An 18,370-nucleotide genomic window follows, 5' to 3' on the forward strand; every position below is an offset into this window, starting at 1 on the left:
TCACGAGCAGGCGGGTCATTAACCAGAGGACACAGATTTAAAATAATTGGCAATAAAGCCAGGAGGTATACTTTTTTACTCAGTGAGTTATGATCTGGAATGCACTGCCTGAAGGGTGGTGGGAGCAGATTCAATAATAACTTTCAAAAAGGAATTGTATATATAATTATAAAGGAAAAATCTGCAGGGCAATGGGGAAAAAGTGGGGTGGGGGGGGGGGTCTAATTGGTAGCTCTTTCAGAGAGCTTGCACAGGAACTAAGGGCCGAATGGTCTCCGTCTGTGCTGAATGATTCTATATATAATTAAAAACAGATAGGAATAAATACTTCATTTCAAAGCAGAGAAATAAAATCATTATTTTTGTGAAAAGCTCGCATGCCTATTGAAATAGAATTCTATGTTAATCTGACAGTATGTAAATGAGATGGTCTGCAGTATGAAAAATGGGAAGACATTTTAATTATGATAGGAATGTACTTAAGGTTGATTTGAAAAATAAACTGTCTCTGCTTTTGGGGATATGGTTTTCCTTAGCCCGCTAGGAAGGGTCGGGGAAGAATCACTTTCCACTGGTGGCATTAGCAGAGAGCTGTTGATTACTCAGGAAATGGTAAAGGAAGACTTAAAGAAAAGAGGAAGGGGGAAAAAAAAACAGAAAAATGCACCCAAAACTATGAAGAAAACAAATGTTATTACAGCAAATAAATCTTAAATGGCCAACGTAAACATTAGGCCCCTCGAGGTCGGGAGGTGCGTGGAGAGGCGTCGCTGAGTCGGGAGCAGCGCGAGTCCATTGGTGAGGCCAAAAAAAGGTCAGGAGGTGCATGGAGAGGCGGAGCTTGTGCAGCTACAGGGAGAAGGCAAAAAAGAAGTAGAAAGAAATAGAAAGGTGACGTCACAGCCAAGGGGGTAAGTGATTGGCTGGTGATTGGTGAGTAGGTTTTCTTTTTTCTCTTCTATAACAGTGAGTAAGCTTTAGCATTGTTGCCAATTTAAGTTTATCTAAGGGTTAAGTCATGGCAGGAGAGCTCGGTCACGTCATATACTTCTCCTGTACCATGTGGGAACTCAGGGACACTTCCGGTGTCCCTGACGACTACGTGTGCGGGAAGTTAATCCGCCTCCAGCTCCTGACGGTCCGTGTTGCGGAATTGGAGCTGAGGGTGGATTCACTCTGGAGCATCCACGATGCTGAGAATGACGTGAGTAGCACGTGTAGCGAGTTGGTCTTACCGCAGGAGAAGGGTCCACAGCCAGATAGAAACTGGAAGGCCAGCAGGAAGAGCAGTGCAAGGAAGGTAGTGCAGGGGTCCCCTGCGGTCATCCCCCTGCAAAACAGATACACCGCTTTGAGTACTGTTGAGGGGGATGACTCATCAGGGGAGGGCAGCAGCAGCCAAGTTCATGGCACCGTGGCTGGCACTACTGCACAGGAGGGCAGGAAAAAGAGTGGGAGAGCGATAGTGATAGTGATAGGGGATTCAATTGTAAGGGGAATATATAGGTGTTTCTGCGGCCGCAACCGAGACTCCAGGATGGTATGTTGCCTCCCTGGTGCAAAGGTCAAGGATGTCTCGGAGCGGGTGCAGGACATTCTGAAAAGGGAGGGTGAACAGCCAGTTGTCGTGGTGCATATTGGTACCAACGATATAAATAAAAAAAGGGATGAGGTCCTACGAGAAGAATTTAAGGAGCTAGGAGCTAAATTTAAAAGTAGGACCTCAAAAGTAGTAAACTCGGGATTGCTACCAATGCCACGTGCTAGTCAGAGTAAGAATCGCAGGATAGCTCAGATGAATACGTGGCTTGAGCAGTGGTGCAGCAGGGAGGGATTCAAATTCCTGGGGAATTGGAACCGGTTCTGGGGGAGGTAGGACGAGTACAAACCGGACGGTCTGCACCTGGTCAGGACTGGAACCAATGCCCTTGGGGGAGTGTTTGCTAGTGCTGTTGGGGAGGAGTTAAACTAATATGGCAGGGGGATGGGAACCAGTGCAGGGAGACAGAGGGAAACAAAATGGAGACAGAAGCAAAAGACAGAAAGGAGATGAGTAAAAGTGGAGGGCAGAGAAACCCAAGACAAAAAACAAAAAGGGCCACTGTACAGCAAAATTCTAAAGGGTCAAAGTGTAATAAAAAGGCAAGCATGAAAGCTCGGTGCCTCAATGCGAGGAGTATTCGAAACCCAGGAGAGGGCTCTGAGCTAATTAGAGTAGGTGAGATGAACAGGACCCCAAGAAAGAATGCAAAAGTCAGGAGGCAACAGAGCAGAGTAGCACTGGGGTAAGTGAAAACCACAAGGAGATAGGAAGGGACAATATGTATGAATATAAAGGAGCTGCAGGAGGGGTCAAAACTAAAAATCATGGTTTAAAAACTAATATTAAAACACTCTACCTAAACGCACGCAGCATTCAAAATAAAGTAAATGAGTTGACGGCACAAATCATTACAAATGGGTATGATTTGGTGGCCATTACAGAAACGTGGTTGCAGGGTGGCCAAGACTGGGAATTAAACATACAGGGGTATCTTACAATTCGGAAAGATAGACAAGAAAGGAAAGGAGGTGGGGTAGCTCTGTTAATAAAGGATGATATCAGGGCAGTTGTGAGAGATGATATTGGCTCTAATGAACAAAATGTTGAATCATTGTGGCTGGAGATTAAAGATAGTAAGGGGAAAAAGTCACTGGTGGGCGTAGTTTATAGGCCCCCAAATAATAACTTCACAGTGGGGTGGACAATAATAAAGGGAATAATGGAGGCATGTGAAAAAGGAACGGCAGTAATCATGGGGGATTTTAACCTATATATCGATTGGTCAAATCAAATCGCACGGGGTAGCCTTGAGGAAGAATTCCTAGAATGCATACGGGATTGTTTCTTAGAACAGTATGTTACAGAAGCTACAAGGGAGCAAGCTATCTTAGATCTGGTCCTGTGTAATGAGACAGGAATAATAAACGATCTCCTAGTAAAAGATCCTATCGGAATGAGTGATCACAGTATGGTTGAATTTGTAATACAGATTGAGGGTGAGGAAGTAGTGTCTCAAATGAGCGTACTATGCTTAAACAAAGGGGACTACAGTGAGATGAGGGCAGAGTTGGCTAAAGTAGACTGGAAACACAGACTAAATGGTGGCACAATTGAGGAACAGTGGAGGACTTTTAAGGAGCTCTTTCATAGTGCTCAACAAAAATATATTCCAGTGAAAAAGAAGGGCGGTAAGAGAAGGGATAACCAGCCATGGATAACCAAGGAAATAAAGGAGAGCATCAAATTAAAAACCAATGCGTATAAGGTGGCCAAGGTTAGTGAGAAACTAGAAGATTGGGAAAATTTTAAACGACAGCAAAGAATGACTAAGAAAGCAATAAAGAAAGGAAAGATAGATTATGAAAGTAAACTTGCGCAAAACATAAAAACAGATAGTAAAAGCTTTTACCGATATATAAAACGGAAAAGAGTGACTAAAGTAAATGTTGGTCCCTTAGAAAATGAGAAGGGGGATTTTAATAATGGGAAATATGGAAATGGCTGAGACCTAAAACAATTATTTTGCTTCGGTCTTCACAGTGGAAGACACAAAAACCATGCCAAAGATTGCTGGTCACGGGAATGTGGGAAGGGAGGACCTTGAGATAATCACTATCACTAGTGGGGTCATGCTGGACAGGCTAATGGGACTCAAGGTAGACAAGTCCCCTGGTCCTGATGAAATGCATCCCAGGGTATTAAAAGAGATGGCGGAAGTTATAGCAGATGCATTCGTTATAATCTACCAAAATTCTCTGGACTCTGGGGAGGTACCAGCGGATTGGAAAGCAGCTAATGCAACGCCTCTGTTGAAAAAAGGGGTCAGACAAAAGGCAGGTAACTATAGGCCGGTTAGTTTAATTTCCACAGTGGCGAAAATGCTTGAGGCTATCATTAAGGAAGAAATAGCGGGACATCTAGATAGGAATAGTGCAATCAAGCAGACGCAACATGGATTCATGAAGGGGAAATCATGTTTAACTAATTGACTGGAATTCTTTGAGGATATAACGAGCATGGTGGATAGAGGTGTACCGATGGATGTGGTGTATTTAGATTTCCAAAAGGCATTCGATAAGGTGCCACACAAAAGGTTATTGCAGAAGATAAAGGTACGCGGAGTCAGAGGAAATGTATTAGCATGGATCGAGAATTGGCTGGCAAACAGAAAGCAGAGAGTCGGGATAAATGGGTCCTTTTCGGGTTGGAAATCGGTGGTTAGCAGTGTGCCACAGGGATCGGTGCTGGGACCACAACTGTTTACAATATACATATATGACCTGGAAGATGAGACAGAGTGTAGTGTAACAAAATTTGCAGATGGCACAAAGATTAGTGGGAAAGCGGGTTGTGTAGAGGACAGAGAGAGGCTGCAAAGAGATTTAGATAGGTTAAGCGAACGGGCTAAGGTTTGGCAGATGGAATACAATGTCGGAAAGTGTACTGTCATCCACCTTGGGGGAAAAAAAAACAGTAAAAGGGAATATTATTTGAATGGGGAGAAATTACAACATGCTGCAGTGCAGAGGGACCTTGGGGTTCTTGTGCATGAATCCCAAAAAGTTAATTTGCAGGTGCAGCAGGTAATCAGGAAGGTGAATGGAATGTTTGCCTTCATTGCGAGAGGGATGGAGTACAAAAGCAGGGAGGTCCTGCTGCAACTGTACAGGGTATTGGTGAGGCCGCACCTGGAGTACTGCATGCAGTTTTGGTCACCTTACTTAAGGAAGAATATACTAGCTTTGGAGGGGGTACAGAGACGATTCACTCGGCTGATTCCGGAGATGAGGGGGTTGCCTTATGATGATAGATTGAGTAGACTGGGTCTTTACTTGTTGGAGTTCAGAAGGATAAGGGGTGATCTTATAGAAACATTTAAAATAATGAAAGGGATAGACAAGATCGAGGCAGAGAGGTTGTTTCCACTGGTCGGGGAGACTAGAACTAGGGGGCACAGCCTCAAAATATGGGGGAGCCAATTTAAAACCGAGTTGAGAAGGAATTTCTTCTCGCAGAGGGTTGTGAATCTGTGGAATTCTCTGCCCAAGGAAGCAGTTGAGGCTAGCTCATTGAATGTATTCAAATCACAGATAGATAGATTTTTAACCAATAAGGGAATTAAGGGTTATGCGGAGTGGGTGGGTAAGTGGAGCTGAGTCCACGGCCAGATCAGCCATGATCTTGTTGAATGGCGGAGCAGGCTCGAGGGGCTAGATTGGCTCGTTCTGTTCCTAATTCTTATGTTCTTCTGTTCCTATGAGACTGGGGAATTAATAATGGGGATCAGGGAAATGGCAGAGACTTTGAACAAATATTTTGTATCGGTCTTCATGGTAGATGACACTAAAAACAGCTCAATAATAGATAATCAAGGGGCTATAGGGAAGCAGGAACTTAAAAATCACTGTCACTAAAGTAGTAGTACTCGGTAAAATAATGGGACTAAAGGTGGACAAGTCCCCTGGACCTGATGGCTTGCATTCCATGGTCTTAAAATAAGTCGCTGCAGAAACAATGGATGCATTGGTTGTAATCTGCCAAATTCCCTGGATTCTGGGGATGTCCCAGCGGTTTGGAAAACCGCAAATGTAATTACCCTATTTACAAAAAGGATGCAGACAGAAAGCAGGAATCTATAGACCAGTTAGTCTAACATCTGTCGTTGGTAAAAATGCTGGAATGCATTATTAAGGAAGCAGTAGCAGGACATTTGGAAAAGCATAAAACAGTCAAGCAAAGTCAGCATGGTTTTATGAAAGGGTAATCATGTTTGATAAATTTGCTGGGTTGGATAGGTGGAACCAGTGGATGTGGTGTATTTGGATTTCCAGAAGTCATTCGATAAAGTGCCACATAAAAGGTTACTGCACAAGATGAAAGTTCACAGGGTTGGGGGTAATATAATTAGCATGGATAGAGGATTGGCTAACTAACATTAAACAGAGAGTCAAGATAAATAGGTAATTTTCCGGTTGGCAAACAGTGTCTAATGGGGTGCCACAGGGATCGGTGCTGGGACCTCAACTATTTACAATCTATATTAATGACTTGGATGAAGGGACCAAGTGCAATGCAGCCAAGTTTGCTGATGCTACAAAGATGGATGGGAAAGCAAGTTGTGAGAAGGACACAAGAAATTGCAAAGGGATATAGAGGCTATGTGAGTGGGCAAAAATTTGGCAGACGGAGTATAATGTGGGAAAGTGCGAGGTTATCCACTTCGGCAGAAAAAATAAAAAAGCAAATTATAATTTAAATGGAGGAAAATTACAAAATGTTGCAGTACAGAGGGACCTGGGGGTTCTTGTGCATGGAACACAAAGTTAGTCTGCAGGTACAGCAAGAAATCAGGAAGGCACATTGAATGCTGGCCTTTATTGCAAGGGGGATAGAGTATAAAAGCAGAGAAGTCCTGCTACAACTGTACAGGGTACTGGTGAGGCCACACCTGGATATACTTGCATTCAGAGAAGGTTCACTCCGTTGATATGAAGGGGTTTGACTTATGAAGAAAGGTTGAGCAGGTTGGGCATATACACATTGGATTTCAGAAGAATGAGAGGGATCTTTTTGAGACATATAAGATACTGAGGGGGCTCGGCAGGGTAGATGCAGAGAGGATGTTTCCACTCATGGGGGAATCTAGAACTAGGGGGCATAGTTTTATAATAAGGGGTCGCACATTTAAACCTGAGGAAGAATTTCTTCTCTTAGAGGTTTGTAAATCTGTGGAATTCTCTGCCCCAGAGAGCTGTGGAGGCTGGGTCACTGAATATATTTAAGGCGGAGATCGACAGATTTTTGAACAATAAGGGAGTAAGGGGTTATGGGGAGCGGGCAGGGAAGTGGAGCTCAGCCCACGATCAGATCAGCCATGATCTTATTGAATGGCGGAGGAAGCTCGAGGGGCCATATGGGCTACTCCTGCTGCTATTTCTTCTGTTATTAAAACCAAGTAGATCCACTTACCTATTTTTATTCGGAATGTCATCAGCAAACATTAGATTTAGATTGATTTAAACAGCAGCTAAGTATTTACATTAGAAGGGAGCAGTTTGTTGTCTCATACATTATTGAAAAATTAGTCATGTCTTCAGTGAGGCTTTAGAGCAAGTGGTATCACAATTTTTCAAGTACTTATACTTCCAACAAATAATACATTTAAATTCAGACATCACAGCTTTCTGTGAGGGATGTTATTATTTCTTTTGATATTTGTTCTCAGGATGTGGGCGATGCTGGAAAGGCCGGATATGTTGCTCACTCTTGATTAGCCTGAAGTGGCAGTGACGGTGGGCCTTCTCGTTGAAGTAGCAATTGTTTGTACATCTGACTAGCTTGCTCGGCCACTTCAGAAGGCAATCAGCTAATGATCACATTATTGAATCAGTTTTTTTTGACAAGAACTTCTTTCTGATCCCAGATTTATTTAGTTTCACAACTTGCCAGGGTGGGATTTGAACTTTCAACCTCTGGGTTGCTAGTCCGGTACCATAACTAGTACACTACCGTGCCAGGTCAGTCACCCTCATCTGCAGGATGAACTCTGTCATTAATATCTAAACAGTGGCCAGTCAGAAAATACATCAAGCATGCTATGAAATATTACTTTTTGCAGGAAGGATGGTTTATTGAAGGATGCTTTATGAACGGATGTTACTTTATATGAGGAGCACCTGTATTAATATCTAGAAGGGTTTGGCTGTCATCCTGAAGATCCCAAAATATGAAGTAAGATTCAATTTCTAGCCCCATAACTCAGTGGGAATGTCAAAATTGAATTGTTGCTGAAGCTGGTAGCAAACAGTAGTTACCAAAGACCACCGTTAGATGTGAAAACATAATTATACGCATTTTAGTCCCAATAAATTGCGCAACAAAACATTTAAACTACCTCTGTAATAAGTTATTGAAATATAAGATTTTATAAATGTGTGAATGAAGGAGTTTGGACACAGGCCACAACTAGGAAAGTGTTTCCAGTCTGTGTGTCTAAATCATTCATCCCTTCTTCTTCTATATACAAAAACCGCGCAGTGGATATTGTGAACAGTTGATGGAGAACTTTTCAAATCAATTTGTACAAGCTAAAAGGCCTCAGAATTGGTCTTTGATGGCCCATCTGCTCTTCAGTCACACATTTAAATTTTGGAATGTGCCTTTGAAAGAGGTTTAAGTATATAAAGAATTATGGAATAAAACAGACTATTTGGTTCCTCAAAACACTGCTTCTGTCGACTATGCAAAACAAAGGGTTCCATCGTAATTACCCTCATTAGGGAAAATTCTGAAAAATTGTCAGCGATCCCCAAAAGTAATCAAGCGAAGCTCTAGACTATCAAATTTTCACTATTCATCCCGTGAAAATACTGTATTGTAACTTATGATTACATATTATACACTGTGTAAAAGCCAAATGGAGAGCTCCAACAGAAATGTTACATTCAAAGCCCTAAACATTTTCATCAACTCATGGGCAGAGTTTGTGTCAATCACTTAACGTTACAAAGGTCAATAAGCTGTCTAAAAAGCAATTTCACTGTTGTATGCAAAACAGAATTTTCAGGAGTTAACTGTTAATTTCAAGACACTGACACGTGGTGGCATTTTTAATTAGAAAATATTGTGCAGTTTTTTTAATTATCTAAAGACCCATCTGCCCAAGTGGATTTTTGTGATTATTGCACCATTTGCATAATAAAAGTGTCAGTCTTTACTGCTGTTAATGTATGCCATCGCCTAGGCATTTTGTCACTTTTGATAATGCCTTTAGTTACATAAGATGGTGCTTATCCAACAGTTACAAGTATACTTGCAGTTCATAGTCTTGTATCACAACAAAGAGAGCAACTATGCTATAAATTCCAAAGAATACAAAATACAAACAATCTTTTTAAATATATCAAAGAATTTCCTCCTGCAAACACTCCTATGCTATCCACAGGGAAATAAATGCCTGGGGAAGAATAATTGACTCTGCTAATGTTACCCACGGCAATAATCAAAGAGATTTGCATTTCATTAAAATTTTGTAATATAGAAATTCCTCAATCCCACATTTAATTGTTGCCCCTAAATGCATATGGAGATAAATGTGTTGTGCAGATGGACAGCAGTAAGCCCCCATCTGTTACTGACTATATCACTATAATGTTTTGAAAATGATTACACCATCCCACACCATAACTATTTTTTGACGTAGTAAATTTGCTAATTAACTGATGACATGCCTAATCTCAACCGACTATCTCAGCCAGTTCTTCCGAATGTACGTCTTGGATTACAAACTTACTGCTTCATCCATTGCTAATTCAGACGTGCTTCAGAACTGCCCCTCCTTTGCCATATTGATTGCTTTCATAGAATCCTAGGTAAACTAACACAAATCTACATGCAACAGGTCGGTGGAGATAAAAGCTGCATAAAGTACTTTAAAACAATAACAATTTAAACATACAGTAACACAGGATCTTTACACCCTCAAGTGATTTTTGTATAGTTTATCAAATTATTTGAAGCTGTCTGAATAATACATTTTTAGCTTTGTCATTGTAAACCCCCAACTGGCTGAGCCACTGTAAGAAAGCTCATTGCAATTGCTTCTTCAGAAATTAATGCAAAAGCACACAACTCCATGGGGTGGGGGAAGAACAGACACATGTTTAGGAACAGGTCCATCCCTTTTTAAATAATCTCAACCCCAGAAACCCAGCTTTTCCCCATATCCTTCCATCATTTTCTCTTCAGAAACTTACCTTAAACTCATTTATATTATTATTCTCTATTGCTCTCTCTCGAGCAACTTCTTCCACAATGTCATTACTCTGTAAATAAATGCTCACTGACTTCCCTCCTTGTTCCATGATTTAATAATAAGGCATGGATTCAGATGGTGCAGGCTTGATGATTCAAATGGCCCTTTCTCAGTCCAGACTTTATGTTCTTTATATTACTCCTGACTTCATAATTCTGACTTCTGTCCACTGGTATTTCAACAATTTATCTGGGTCTTAATCAATTAGATCACACTTTCCCGAGTTCATTTCCCTTGCCCTTTCCTCATAACTTGTGAATATCCAGAATTACCTTGGTTGCATGCCTCTATGTTCTCTCAATATAATTTCAATAATCAAGAGAGCTCTGGCATCCTCAGCCTGTAGTGTGGTTTACTTTGGTCAGGTTGCTCTGAAGCAGCTTTCGAGTACATTTGAAGCCATGGTTCCTGCTGCCTGCAGCAATTAAGGTACACGGGTGTAACTGATGTCACTCGAGTGGCCCAGCTAGGAGCGAGGCCCTCCTTCAGGGTTTCTATTGCAGCAACAAAATGCTTTTTGAAGAAAAAGTCAATACATTTATTGTGCAACTTATTTGCTTCTGTATAAATGGGGCGAGGGATCTGAACAAAATAACTCCAACACTTTCCTTTCCTGTAACCATTTGAACTTGCTTCCACTTAGGCCAGTTGTAAAGGTGTTTATGGACATATGGAGAAAAGTCAAACGAAGAACAAGAAAAACATAATTTGGTATTTATATTGTATGCAATTTTAACATCTGATAATTGGCAGAAGAACCAGGGGCGGAAATGTGATTTTTTTTTTTACACAGGGAATTGTTATGATCTGGAATGTGCTGTCTGAAAAGGTGGTGGAAGTAGATTCAATGGTAACTTTCAAAAGGGAATTGAATAACATACTTTAAAAAGGTGACATTTGCAGGGTTATGGGGAATAGGATGAATTGGACAGCTCTTTCAAAGAGCCGGCAGAGGCACGATGGGCCAAATGGCCTCCTTCTGTGCTGTATCATTCGATGAACTGCATTATTGGTGAGACACAAGCTTCATAATATTCCATTAGATTCCAGATCTAAGTCATAGGGCTAGACTTTCCATCAGTTTTGCACCGCTACCGCTACAGTGGTCTTACCCAAACTTGTCTGGTAACACGTGCCTTATGAAACTGCGCTTCCGGAAAGAGGTCATCAGTGAGATATGCCAGCTCATTACGGGAGACAACCTACCAGCACCATCAGGATCTCACTGTCCTTTGAGTTCAAGGTAACTGCGTCACTTTCCTTCTATGCATCGGGTTTCTTTCAGGTCTCAGCATTTGCACTATATCTCAGCATGCCACACGTTGCAGCATTCGACAGGTGACTGAAGTCCTTTATGCACGCAGGATGGACTTTATCAGCTTCCCAAGACCAGGGAAGCACAGACTGAGAGGGCTCTAGGATTCTCCAGTACAGCAAACTTCCTCAAGGTGCAGGGAGCAATAGACTGTACGCACATTGCCATGCAGGCATCTTTTTAGGATGCAGAGGCTTTTCGGAACCAAGAGGGATTCCAGTCCCTGAATGTGCAACTCGTTGTCGACCACAAGCAAATTATAATGGCAGTAAATGCCAAATTTCCAGGCAGCATCCATGATGCTCACATCCTGCGTGAAAGCGCTGTATCTGACATGTTTACCAGTCAGCCACAAGGTCAATGCTGGATGCTTGGTGACAAGGATATGGCCTCGCCACTTGGCTGATGACCCCCCCCTGCGTAAGACCCAGACAGAAGCTGAGAAGCGATACAATGAGAGCCACAGAGCCACACGCAGTCAAAAAGACAATTGGAGTGCCTAAGCAGCGCTTTAGATGCCTGGACCACTCAGGAGGCACGTTACAATGCCACCCTGAGCAGGTAGCTCAATTCGTGGTCATGTGCTCCATGCTGCACAACCTAGCTATCAGGAGGGGACAAGAATTGCCAGAAGGGACTGCTGGTCCACCTCAGGAGAGAGAGGAAGAGGAGGACGAGGTGGTGGACGATGACCTCAGGGCAGATAATCAGGCTGACGTTGAAACCATGCCCCCACCCCCCTGTAAACCGCAGGCAAGGGCCCGTGGTGGCTACATTGCGGCAAGACTCTTACTTCAGCAGCTCATAAATGAGTGCTTTGCTTGAAATAACGTTGGTGGTATTTACAAAGCTGCAAGACTGCTATGTCTGCAGCTCATACATGAATGGTGTGCATTACCTTGATGTCAGTTAAAGTTAAAGTTGATTCAAGTTACATTTAATTATTCCATTTCATGTTAAGGAATCAACAGTGTTTATCTGAGAAAATGTGCAACAATGCTATGTTAAATAAAACATTTTTTTTAATGGTACCATTTGTAATTATTCGTTATTATTACTCTTTTAAAAAAAAAACACCCCACCCCACAACAAATTTATAACATTTATAATATTTATAGCATTTCCAATAACACTAATAACACAAATGCAAATACAAAGTATCCCCCTCCCCCTTCCCCCAAATCTCCCAACATTAATTAACTAGCAACAACAACAATTCGCTAAGAACTCCAACCCCTGCGGCCAAGCATCTCATTTTCCTTTCCCCCCACCCCCCAAATCTTCTCCCCACCTCTACCCCTTCCCCTCCCGACTCCAAGCCGCTTTGCCGCAGTGTCCCTCAGGCGCTGGTTCATTGGGGGGGGGGATGACGTCAAATCCGCTGTTTGGCCGGATGCTGGAGAGGACGTTCCCGAGGAGGAAACGTCCTCCGAGCCAGAAGCAAGAGCTTCCTCCTGGCTCTCGTGTCGTTGGTAATGGGGTTGAGGCACCTTGGGATTCAGTGCACATTCCTAAAATACTGGTAGCCCTCTGGCACCAGTGTTCCTGGCTATCACCTCCAGGGACACCGCCATCTGTGGCATGTTCTCAGTCATGTTTGAGGATATTGTGGCCAGTTGTTGTGATATGCCCCTATTGTCTGGAGGATCTGCCGACCGATGTCAACACTCCTCCTGGACAAATGTACCATGTCCCCGCTGAGATCTGCCGATCGTGGAGCAGTCCTGCTGCGCCGAGCCAACCTCCGTGGAGACACTTGGGGTGCCCCGCGGCAAAGTGCTTGGGCCCGCTACCTCCATGGTGGAGGAGGATATGGCCGCAAGAGCACTAAAAGTAATAGGTGTAGTTGATCTTGAGGTTGTTGCTGCAGGTTCCTCCAACTCCTCACTGTCCTCAGTGAAGAGGACAACGTGCAGTTCAACAGACGATATACGGGGCCCCTCAACACCAGAAGCACGATCCACCGCAGATGCCACCGCTGGATCATCACCTCGCCTCAGTGCTGTTGGCAGTGACTGCGCTCTTGGCTGAGCTACAAAACATAAATGAGGTAATTAGAGGAAAAGCGGGTGCTAAGGTCACAGGGTAATTTAAACGCTACATACAGCATATGCACAAGAACAGCACTACCGCTATAAAAATAATCACAGAAATCACATTTAATGAACATAACCAAATTCTGCATTACAATGATTTTCATGAGCCCACCATTTATTACATAACATTTTCATCAATCATCTGTCATATATTGTACGGATTTGAGTGGGTGTGACATCTATTGACTTTACATCTTGAAATGGTGTATACTTTACTCACGTGGCATCACATTAGGTTCTGCTGCTGCACGGATGGATGACTGGTTGTGGATCCCCACTAGTGCCAGCGTCCGTTCCTCAATGTCCGTCAGCTCACTGATCACTAGTGGGTCGCCAGCCATGACACCGCTCCTCGGCCCTATTCTTCTAAAGCTTCTTCTGCAAAAGGTAACGACAGCACGACATAGCATAAGATCATTGCGTAAGATCATTGCTAGGTACTGTCACAGATACTGATACAACACATAACCGACAGATGTTATAATTATTATCATTATTAACCTAAACACGTACACTGTAAATGTAGGATTTGAGCAAAATATTACCAGTCTAACTGCAATACATCAGATCTGAATTCATTTACTCATTACACTTACAATTCCAATTCTATAAATATATAAGTAAATGTAAATAAATGTAATACTTACTCTGCCAGAGCCGACAAGGTTGTTCCAGCGCTTGCGGCACTGGTTGCCCTCACGCACCTCGTGCGTCACTGATGAAACCATCTCAGCGATTTCGGACCAAATCTTCTGATAAATCTTCGGGCTGGGCTTCCCACGCCCACCCCAGGTCAACTGACCCCAACGTGACTCCACCTCCTGCAGGAGGGCAGCATTTGCCTCGTCCAAGAATCTCCTCGTTCTTTTACTACCTCCCATCTCCACTTCCTCTCCAACCTGACTGCCCTCACCAGCCTCCTCCACCTCAACACCGTAATCTCTCGTCTCCTCCATGCCTTCAATTTTTAAATATTTTTCTGACAGATATTTCTCTCTCTCAGAATTAAACAGTGATATTTGTAATGAGTACTCCTCAGAAAAATCCTTCAAAATGCCTACAATAGCCAAACAAACCACAAACACCGACACAACAAACCCACACAAGCTTTTTTTTCCTCTCTGCTCTCTCCTCTTCTGCGCATGTATTGACGACCCCTGACCACCTAAAATGCGGGCAAAGACCGTTGCTATGGATGCCGACATTTTACGACAGAAGAAAATAAACTGCTAACGCCCATTTCACATCACTCCCACTAACACCCATTTTATAAAGTAGAAACTAGCGGGTTTGAAAATGGGCGCTGATCTGTCGATCTCAAAACCCATAATAAATGCTAACGCTGGAAATAACACCCATTTTTGGATGGTCTGCACAATAATGGAAAGTCTAGCCCACATTCTTGAGAGGAGACACCACAGCAGAAGATAGGCACTTAATTTAAGGACGTGCCAATGTTCAATTTTCATGCATCTCCAAGTAGCAACTCAATGGTAGCATGAGAAAAGGTCTAAAGGTCTGCCTGCTCTCTGGACGACAGGAATTTTCCAGTGACATCATAAAGGACAGTGTTAATTAGAGGGCAATAACCCCTCAAAAAACTTGAGTTTATCCAAAACTGCAAGCTTGGAAGCAAAGTTACATTTGCATTTCAAATCATGTTAAATAGCTGACAAAAATACTTAAAGCACCATGCTGATAATGAATAAAGAGATAGATATTTAAATGAGCTTTGCTTTTTCCAAAATGTTAAATTTAGCATACCCTCATTCCTCACAAGGGCAGTTTTACTTTATAAAGTGATATCATTTTGTACTTAATTAATTTTGGAAATATGCTTCCCGAACCCACCCATCCTGGTTTAACAACTTACACTTATACAACGTCTTTAAATGCCAAAGAACATCTCATGGTAATTCACAGAGTTATAAGGAAAATTAATTTTGAGCCAAAGAAGGTGAGGTTAGTAGGGGTGGCCAAAAGAGGTGGATTTTAAGGAGAGTCTTAAAAGGAGAGGGAACTAGAGGAGTTAGGAGGATTTAGGGAGGGAATTCTGGACAAAAATAAATAGGAACAGATGCCAAACCATGGGCGCAGACTTGACTAAAGCTCGGTTGAAAAGATGATGTTTAAGAAAACTGTTAGAAGTGGAGAACGGAGACAAATCGAAACGCAGAGGAATTTAGGAACTGAGATGGCTAAAGTCTGCCAGAATTATTGAGTCTCCCACTATAAACCTTGCCTGAGGAGGGGAAAGGTTAGGAAAGGTCCAGAGGTATAGAATTAAAAAGTAGGGAAATTATGCTAAACCTGTATCAAACCTTGATTAGACCACACTTAGAGTACTGCGTACAGTTCTGGTCGCCATATTATTAAAAAGGATATAGAGGCACTGGAGAGGGTGCAGAGAAAATTTACAAGGATGATACCAGAAGTGCAAGGATATACCTATCAGAAAAGGATGAACAAGCTGGGTCTATATTCTTTGAAAAAACGCGGCTCAGGGGTGACCTAATAGAGGTCTTAAAAGTTATGAAAGGTTTTGATAGAGTGGATACAGAGAGAATGTTTTCACTTGTGAGGAAGAGCATAACTAGAGGCCATCAGTAGGGCATTCAGAAGGAGCTTCTTTCCCCAAAGAGCGGGGAGAATGTGGAACTCGCTACCACAGGGAGTGGCTGAATCGAATAGTATAGATGCATTTAAGGGGAGCTAGACAAGCATTTGAGGGAGAAGGGAATAGTGGGTTAATCTGATAGATTTAGATGAGGAAAAACAGGAGGAGGCTTGAGTGGGGCATAAAGGCCGGCGTGGACTGGTTGGGCCGAATGGCCTATTTCTGTACCATATATTCTATATAATCCTATGTAAACTAGTGGGTTGTAATACATAGCAGTAGTTGCCTACTATGCCAAATTAATACAGTAAGCTATTTTGTCTTATTACAAATGTTTGCGAGATAATTATGACAGTTAACATAACTGCGTCCTAAAATGGGATTTTTATTAACAAAAGATTTGTAGTCAAAGAACTTTTGCTAACTTTTGCTACAACAAGCATGGCAAAGAAACAACCCAGTACCTTAGTGTTCTGCAACTGAGCTAGACCTGTAGAAGCATTAGCCAGAAGAAAGTCTCCACTCAAGACAGCCATCTTGTTGCCAAACTGCATATCCTTCAATGCTCCATGAGATGACGTCAGCTCCATAATATTTACTATCCCACGATGCACTAGAAAAGCCATGTGGATCAGTTCGGTAATTTCTGCCAGATTCCGCTGACTAAAAATAAAGAAAGAGTGCTGAATGAATTATTTGTACTTCCAAGCTCCCAAAACAAGCGATTCCTCGTATCCCTACCAACTCCAAGTTAAAGTCAAATCATTGCTCTTCAAGGAGCTCAGTTCCCGGAACAACTAAGAATATTCTTTCAAGACGGTTCGGCACTGGTGGGATAAAATGGTTAAAACTGTATTAGGACCTCAGTCTGCTGCACTAAACTTCTTTTGTTCCTTTGCCTCGCCGTGAACAATGCCACAGGAGGTCGCCTAGTTTTCTTGAAATATTTTGCATCGGTCACACTTTATTAGTTGCAAAATATGAATCACTTTCTGCTGTGTACAGTTAAGCAATTACCCCAATTGATCTCAGAACGAGCCTAAAGATTTGCCTACTTATAGCAATTAGACTTTGTGGCTTTAAAGGGGCAGGCCACACTGCACACAGACGCACCTCAGCATCAGTATTGCCCTTATAAAATAGCATCTCTTCCGATTTACTGTGAACAAACACCACAAGAAGGTGCAGAGTGATCCTTGATGTGTGCAAGGTGACCTCTGGCGTTTGTGATTTGACAAAGAATTGGAAAGATTGGCTACGAATTTAAAAAAAACACCACAAGAAATTAACAGTCATTTTAAAGTATTTAACAAGATGAATGTTTATCATTTCTAACAGAAGAGATAGCCTAATGTCCCCAAATCAAAACCGTAGACAAAGATATAGGGCTATAATTTGCACTCTTTCATCGCCCGGTTTCTCAGTGGTATTGGCCGTTTTGGGCAAGAACCGGGTAGACGAAAAATTCCCCAGCTGAGGCACGCCGATGGTTTCGAAGTACCGCTGGGGAGCGGACCGCCGGCGTGCACCATCCACAGATTGCCTTGGCGCAATCTTTGGCTGAGCGGGGACCCGTAGGTAAGTATGAAAAAACATTTTAACAAGAGGATCAGTGGAGCTGGGTGGTAGCTAAGTAGGTCTGCAAGAAAAAGGCAAGTGATTGTTCTTTTACTATTTATTTTCAAAATCTGTTGGGTGATTTAATTAAAAAGTGTCTTGGAATGTCTTTTGGGTTTTTTAGTTAGAAGTTTTGAAAAACTTTTATTTTTTTTGGTGTTAGGCCCAACCCGCAGCCTCGGTGTAAATTTTTCAAGATTTTTTTATTTTTCGCCCATTAGGCACCGCCCAATCTAGCTGAAATTGCACTTTCCCGTCCAGATTAGGGGTGCAAGGCCCATATTTTTCGCTGGGCAGATTTTTTTTTCGGGAAGTTTTCACCGGCGATAATCTTCCCAGCCTTAGTGGTTTTTTGGGTGGCAATTGGGCGCTGGCGGGCTTTGGGGAAATTCCAGCTCATCGTGTGGTAGAAATCAGGTATGTGTAACAGGTCAGATTGGAGAATATAATTTTCAGACTACAAGACTTGTAACAGCAATAGGTTTAATAGTACTGAACATCACAACATCAGCTACAATGCACAGGCAAAGTAACAGAAAACATAAGATTAAAAACCCAAATATATCTCAAAAGTGTTAATTATATTAAAGACGGCAATAAAAAAAAAGTTACTATAGTCCTGTGAATAAATTAAAACAAACTGTTAAAATAATAAGATTTCACGAGATCCCCGGCTGAAATTGAGCATCAATAATTCACACCTATTTCAAGTACACGATTAAGTAAATAATATCTCATTCCTGTAGTTCAATTGGTGTAGATGTTGGGACTAGCAAGTTTTGAAACAGTTTGCTCAGAACTGCATGGAAAACAGAGAATTGTACAGAGATTAATGATGGGGTAATAGGTGTTACATAAATTTGCTTGC

At 42.2% G+C, this 18,370-nt stretch overlaps 1 protein-coding gene across 5 annotated transcripts in view; it reads right to left on the reverse strand.

Annotated features, from left to right (window-relative positions):
- Window positions 1-18,370, reverse strand: part of pdss2 (prenyl (decaprenyl) diphosphate synthase, subunit 2) — a 376,986-nt gene that overhangs the window by 178,304 nt on the left and 180,312 nt on the right. For all 5 annotated transcript variants that reach the window (XM_070885631.1, XM_070885629.1, XM_070885630.1 and 2 more), the window contains exon 4: window positions 16,350-16,548. In XM_070885631.1, the coding sequence (XP_070741732.1) occupies window positions 16,350-16,548 (199 nt within the window). The remainder of the gene's footprint in view (window positions 1-16,349; window positions 16,549-18,370) is intronic.

The sequence above is a fragment of the Pristiophorus japonicus genome, chromosome 7 (genome assembly GCF_044704955.1).
Source record: "Pristiophorus japonicus isolate sPriJap1 chromosome 7, sPriJap1.hap1, whole genome shotgun sequence".
Lineage (NCBI taxonomy): Eukaryota > Metazoa > Chordata > Chondrichthyes > Pristiophoridae > Pristiophorus > Pristiophorus japonicus.